The sequence below is a fragment of the Suncus etruscus genome, chromosome 18 (assembly GCF_024139225.1).
Source record: "Suncus etruscus isolate mSunEtr1 chromosome 18, mSunEtr1.pri.cur, whole genome shotgun sequence".
In the NCBI taxonomy this organism is placed as follows: domain Eukaryota; kingdom Metazoa; phylum Chordata; class Mammalia; order Eulipotyphla; family Soricidae; genus Suncus; species Suncus etruscus.
Genome location: NC_064865.1, coordinates 57580601 through 57588124, shown reverse-complemented (window position 1 = coordinate 57588124; position 7524 = coordinate 57580601). Strand labels below are relative to the sequence as shown.

The 7524-nt window shown below is 40.7% G+C and overlaps 1 protein-coding gene across 1 annotated transcript; it reads left to right on the top strand.

The window, feature by feature from the left end:
• Positions 1-2098: 2098 nt before the first annotated feature.
• LOC125995886 (olfactory receptor 2W1-like) lies at positions 2099-3046 on the top strand. The gene has a single exon (XM_049764844.1). The coding sequence runs from the start codon at positions 2099-2101 to the stop codon at positions 3044-3046; it is 948 nt and encodes a 315-aa protein (XP_049620801.1).
• Positions 3047-7524: the final 4478 nt, after the last annotated feature.

The window sequence follows — 7524 nt, the reverse complement described above, 5'->3', positions numbered from 1 at the left end:
TGCTTCTGGGGCTTGTCAACTCAATGTGTTCATTTTATTCGTATGTACTTTTATGTACATGTGTTTGTGTGTTTTAAAGTTGTGCAATTTTCAAGACAGCAGTTAACACTAGACCATCATGACTAATATCCCAGAGTGAATAATGGGGTGAAAATGATAGTTAGAATAAAAAGGTGAATATAATTTTTAATTTTTTTTTGTTTTTGGGCCACACCCATTTGATGCTCAGGGCTTACTCCTGGCTAAGTGCTCAGAAATTGCCCCTGGCTTAGGGGGACCATATGGGATGTGGGGGGATCGAACCTCGGTCCTTCCTTGGTTAGCGCTTGCAAGGCAGACACCTTACCTCTAGTGCCACCTCACTGGCCCCATAGTTTTATACTTTTATAATTAAATATGATCCATGTGATCCAACATTTTCATAAGATGCACCTTTTCTCGTGAAATTGATGAAGTATTATTGTCTTCACTTAACATATAAAGAACCCATTACACAGAACAGTTCAATGACTGATTACCAAAGATTATGCTTTCAAGGGGTGAATTTGGGATTTTACCCCCAAGAGTCTAGAATCTGTGACATTAAACAATGCCTCATATAATTGATGTCACAGTATATGAAAACTGGATAGCACTCATTACATTAACTTTAACTTTGTTGGGATTTTAAGGAGGATCTTCCTCTGGCTGTGCTCAGATAGCAGCATGCAAGACGAGGTACTTAACCCCTGGACTATGTCTCCATCCCCTCAAATATACACATTATAGTAAGAAAATTGTTTTTCTGTAATTTTTAAATATGTGACTGTTGCAAGTCAGCCACTGAAGAGGTTGACTGATGGAGGGATGGAGGATGAGATCTTTCCCCTCCAGCTCGGAGCACGCATCTGTCACCCTGTCCAGCCGACAGTTCTGAGGTGAAACAGCGGGTAAACAGCTCGCAGACAGTCAGGCTTGTGGAAATATTAGCTTTATTCGGTAGACAAGACTGAAGTCCAAAGCCTCAGTTCCAGCCAAAAGCCCCTCGCCTTCCACAGACCCTTGTTTTTATCCCCCAGAATCAGGTACCACCCAATGGTGGGATCAGATACCACCCAATGGTGGAAGCAGAATCAGGTGCCACCCTAGGGTGGGGGCAGAATGCCAGGTCACACCCTAGGGTAGGGCACAATCATCTATCAGAGTAGGGTCAGTAACATAATAATCTCCTAAAATATTTACATACACAACATGTGATCATAGCAGTTCCTTCATCATGACTGTAATGAAATTCTAACTCAAATGTTTGATACATCACATAAATAATTTTCTATGCTCATTTCTCTATGTTTGAGGCAAATATTATTTCTTAGCCATGAGACATTATAAAGTAATCTAACTCTGAATTGTGTGGTTAAGTGCATCGATTATGTATGAATTCATTCATTCAGTTATTTATAAATTAATTCAATAATTAAATATCCCATCTATTCAACTATATGATTCATTATTATGAATACTAAGAATCATGTCATTTTTGTTTGTTATTTTAGAACCATAATGAGTTGACAGATTCCAAAAATAGACCAGAGATCAAACAGAGACCAAAGCAACCATAGGATTGCCATAAATTGATAAGTCCCATGAGGAGAGCATTCACCGATTGCTAAATGAATTCCTTTTGCTGAATGACTGCCTTGCTAATTATGCTGAATAACCAGGTGAGTAGATGCCAACACAAATATTACTAGAAACATGTGACATAACACTTCTGAAATTAGTTGAATTTTAATTCAGCAAGTAAAACTATACCTTCTTAAAAACACTGGAACTACTTACTGGATAGAGGGAAGCATCATAAGACACAGAAGCACTGATAAAATTACATATTGAACCTTTTCAGTGATTTACTATCAATATGGTAGATGAACATTAATAACTAAAATACAAAACAGCTGGGAATCTGCACTCAGTGTTGTTTCATATGAGAAAGTCAAGCATATAAGTGAGTTTTAGATATCCATAATAATCTCCAGCAATCTTTTGTTCTAACTGAAGTTGCCATATCTTATGATTGTTGTTGTTAACACAAATTTACCTCCTAGCTTCAGAAGGAGCAATGGAAGTCAACAATGAGAGTTATGGGACAGACTTCATCCTTCTGGGGTTTTCTGATCAGCCTCAATTAGAGCAAATCATCTCTGTGATTGTCCTCATCTCCTACCTGGTGACTCTGGTGGGAAATTCAACCATCATCCTGGTGTCATACCTGGACACCCAGCTCCACACTCCCATGTATTTCTTCCTTGCCAACCTGTCCCTCTTAGATCTCTGTTATACAACCAGCATTGTCCCCCAGATGCTGGCCAATCTTTGGGGTCCCAAAAAGTCCATTACATATGGTGGTTGTGTGCTCCAGTTCTTTTTTGCTCTGGACCTGGGAGCCACTGAATGTCTCCTGCTGGCCGTGATGGCCTATGACCGCTATGCTGCTGTCTGCCAACCTCTTCACTACACGGTCATCATGAACCCTCAGCTCTGCCACAGGATGATGCTGATCACCTGGTTAGGTACTTTTGGGGGTGCCATAATTGTTTGTTTCTTGACTTTGAGGTTGCCAAGATGTGGGCACCGAGAGGTGGATAATTTTTTCTGTGAGATGCCAGCACTGATCAAGATGGCTTGTGCTTCTTCAAAAGTTGTTGAGACTGTTGTCTTTTCTCTTGGAGTGGTATATCTTCTAGTGCCATTATCACTCATCCTCATCTCCTACGGGGTGATCACTCGAGCTGTGATGAGGATCAAGTCAGCATCGCGATGGAGAAAAATCCTCAATACCTGTGGCTCCCACCTGACCGTGGTGACCCTCTTTTATGGAACAGTCATTGCCATGTATATGAAACCTCAAAGTAATCGCGCATCCCAAGAAGAGGGAAAGTTCCTCACTCTCTTCTATACCATCATCACACCCAGCCTTAACCCTCTAATCTACACATTAAGAAACAAAGACGTGAAGAGTGCAGTAAAAAGACTATTGTTTGTAAAGAAATTTTCTATACAGACATGAATAATTCATATATATAGAAAAATTCAGAGTGTAGAGAAGCAATGAAATACTACTATCCTAGACAAGGAGGCCCCAATCTATGGCCTACAGATCACATGTGGATGGCAAGGACATTTATCTGGCCTACCAGGTGTTTTTGATGCTGCTGCCTGTCCTGCTTAGCAGCCAACTCATCCAGGGCCTGTAGTACACATGTGTGAGATGTATGCCACATTCTTGGACTTTCTGTCTCTTGACTCTTTCTCTCAGTCTCTGGCAGAGGTCCTCAAATTATGGACCACCAAAAGCAGGCCCATAGTACTCATTAAAATAATGATAAGTTTGTTGATTTAACTTTACTTGTTCTTTATTTTAAATATTGCATTGATTCATGTTATTTTTTTTTACTTCAAAATAAGATTTGTGCAGTATGCATAGGAATTTCTTTATAGTATTTTTTAAACTATAATTCAGCCCTCTAACAGCTTGAGGGACAGTGAACTGGTCTCCTGTTTAAAAAGTTTGAGGATCCATGGCCTAGACCAACAGAACATGATGTGTTTCAGTTATACGCCCTGTTTTCTTTTCTTTCTCTTTCTTTGGTTTTTAGAAGAGGGAAGTTATGTTCTACTTTGTTTTATTTTGGGCCATACTCAGAGTTGCTGAGGGGATAGTCGCACCTCTGCACTGGAATCTGCTCCCAGAGTTCACACACAGACCTTCTGTTTGCAAAGGTTAAGCCTGTTGAATTATCCTTTGGATGTCTTCTATGTATCAAGAGTCAAGCATGCTACTGAATTTATAAATAAATATAAAACAAGAAGAAATAAAACAAGCAAAGGTATTAATGCATACAAAATACAATGCATGCATTCATAAAAGCTAATGAAGGACCAACATAATTATGAATTGTGGTAATTACAATAAATATATTAGTCTTCATTAATGTGGTGTTATCACAATCTCTTGAGCCATACTTAAATTCTGCCTGATAATGGACTGACATTCATGTAATTCTTGTTTTTTGTTTTGTTTTGTTTTGTTTGGGCCACACCCGGTGATGCTCAGGGCTTACTCCTGGCTCTGCATTTAGAATTCGCTCCTGGCTTGGGGGACCATATGGGACTCCGGAGGATGGAACAGTGGTTCATCCTAGGTTAGCGCTTGCAAGGCAGATGCCTTACCGCTTGCGCCACCGCTCCAGCCCCTCATGTGATTTTTTTAATTAAATAAGGATATTAAAACATATTTAACAAATATTTCAAAAGGACTTTTAAATTCAGACTATAAGTATATTGATATGTTCTCTCTAGCTGCCACCTTTGCTTTCTTTTGCAAAAGACCACCAGACCCTCCATATATTTAATACTATCAAAGGAGTCTTTGTCTTGGAGAATAAATGCCCAGAAATCTCCACTCCAATCTCTGGCCTCAGGATTTTGTGGACACAGAATCCACCTGCTACAAAGTCCTGCTTCTTGCTTTGGCTCCATCTCACACACACACACACACACACACACACACACACACACACACACACACACACAGAGGCCCCTGGTGATGTGGTTCCTAAACCAACAGAATCACCATCACTAGGAAACTTATCAGAAACACAAACTTAGGGGCCAGAGAGATAGCACAGCGGCATTTGCCTTGCAAGCAGCCGACCCAGGACCTAAGGTGGTTGGTTCGAATCCCGGTGTCCCATATGGTCCCCCATGCCTGCCAGAAGCAATTTCTGAGCAGATAGCCAGGAGTAACCTCTGAGCACTGCCGGGTGTGCCCCAAAAACTAAAAAAAAAAAAAAAAAAAACCCACAAACTTGGGACCCCCATCTCAAACCAACTGTGTCAAAAACTTGAGGGTCAACACACCAGTTCATATCATCATAAATTTTACATGAGATGAGGTTGATGGTTTGAGAGCTAGTTCTAGAGACAATAGAGGCTAAATACACAACTGAGACACAGCAATATCGCTGATACACTCAGACACTTCTTTGATGCTGAAGACTGGGGCTCTCTGCTGAAAACGAACCACTCCCTTCTCTACCAACACCCCTATCAGAGCCTAAAACTCCTCTCTGCACACCCTGCTTCAACATGCCCTTGTCACGTCACACAGTGACTACTTAAAGCCACAGTAGCCTCCAATAGGTCAAGTGAACCCTGGCTTCTACAAGGATTTCAGAAAAAAAGGAAAAAAATGTAAGTTAAAAAATTAATGAAAAAGATACATGTAAGAGAGAAAAATAATTTAAAAGATAATTTGAAAAAAGAGAAAAATTAATTTATGATATAGATAAAAAAAGAAATTTATACACAGAGAAACAAAGAGAAAATTAGCAAAAGAGATTTATCACATAGAGAAAAAAAAGACCTAGAGAAACAGAGAAAAATTTTAAATAGAGAACATTTGCCTCTAACATAAATAGAAAGTTAAAAACTCTGATAACCCCACAACTGTTTCCTATGAGCAAGAAGCAGCTAGAAAGACTTCATTGCCCCTTTACTCTAAATAATTGGAGTTTTTTCACGAAAGTTAGGCATAGGTTTGATGAGCTAGAAAGTTAACATTTTGTTCCTTAAACACTTCCATTTCTTCCCTATGCCTGTCACTCAGCTTTGGAGCTTCTAAATGAACTATCAAGAAAAGAAATGCAGCTGACAACCACCATAACTTTTGCAGATCACCTTAACTGAACTCCACTGCCACTGAGGATAACTCTCCATATAAAAACAGATAAATAGATAAATAATGTCAAAACATAAAAGGTGAACATATGGCAGTTGGACTTAGACACGCCCCTTAGATACCCCACTGTAATGACTGTTGAGCCTGGACAAGCCCCCTGGATACGCCCCGAACAAGCTCCTTGGACACGCCCCCTATTGTGCTGGGTATAAAAGAAGAAATTTAAACTGTTGGGGGTCCTAGAATAGTGACCAGAGCAGTCCCTGCTGACTCACAGAGGGCGAGAGATATCCGAGGAATGCTGCCTGCTTTGCATCTATTTGCTTTTCTTTCTTCTTTGAACCTGGGTCTCCCCTGGCCATTTCTGGCCTGTGAATTTCCATATCACTCTCTCTCCCTCTCCCTCTGTCTCTCTGTGTCTCTATCTCTCTGTCTCTCTCTCCCTTTGTTTTTCTCTCCCTCTCTGTCTCTCTGCCACTCTCTCTGTCTTTCTGTCTCTCTGTCTCTGTCTTTGTCTCTCTGTCTCTCTCTCTGTCTCTCTTTCTAACACCCCCAATACGGTGGTGACAGCAGACATCAGACACCAGGAGGAATAAAACCTATACTTAGTTTCTTCTTTTCTCTCTCAGTCCCTGGTGGGTGGTCAATATATGTTGGTGTCCTTTGATGGGCTCAAGGCCCCATAGCTGCCCCCCCCACCCCCCGTTGGCCTTGTGAGCCTTGAAGCACTGGGCCCTGGCAGCCTTGGGGGATCTGCAGCCTGCAGCCTTGGTGACCTTGGGCTTCTACAAAAGGCCTCTTGGGCTACTGTATTCATCTCCCTGAATTTGGTAATAGGAATGAATGGAAATAGAAGGGATGTGGCTACCACATCTATCCCAGCACCCCTGTGATCCCCTAATGCGCACACTGAAGTCAGCACCTATGTTTTAAAGTTTCAGTCCTTTTTTGGAGAAACATTCCTTTGAATTTGTGAGTTGTGTAATCATTTGTAAATAAGAATAATGAAATGGACAGATCATGAGAATATAAAAAGATTGAGAAAATACAACTTTAGGATACAGAAGTCCAGACTCATAGTACAGCAAGTTGGGCATTTTCCTTGCAGGTCAAGCCAGTTTGATCCTCACCATCCCATATGGTTCTCTGAGAACTCCAAGCTGTAATTCCTGGGTACAGAACCAGGAGTAACCCCTAAGCATTGTTGAGTGTGGCCCAGAAACAAACAAACAAAAAATCAAACTCTCAGAATTAAATGTTGGAAGATGTATTACTCAATGCAATAGCTTATATGTATTTTGAGTAAATTAGAAGAACTACCTTGGAAAGCAAATTCTTGTAAAAATTAGTTCTCATTCCATGACCCGGAAATTCCTCTTCTAACTATATGCCCAGGAGAAACTCTCCTGTACAGGCAAAAACAAAAGACATATGCTCAAGGTTATTCATAATTAGACTTCCGGGTTAATAAAAACTTAAATCAGCAAAAAAATGTTTCTAGTTGGGAACTCTAGTGGTTTTTTAAATTAGGCAGCAAACCTCTACACACCTACCTCCATAATTCTAGAAGCCCCAAACAGCCATACCCACAACCCAAAGCCACCATCACAACTATTCATTAGCCAGTGCCATGAATTCACTTAACTCATGGATAACCAGTCTTGTAGCTGGTAGCTCTAGGACACCAAAGAGGGGAACAAAACAAATCTTTGCCCCCAGCAGCTTCACTCAGACCCACAACTTATAGCCATTTCAATGACCCAACTTCACCACATCTCCGCCCATCTCTGCAGAGATATCTGACT

Bases quoted from the DNA above. Each gene is read 5' to 3' on its own strand.
- LOC125995886 (XM_049764844.1), top strand. From the start codon at position 2,099: ATGGAAGTCAACAATGAGAGTTATGGGACAGACTTCATCCTTCTGGGG.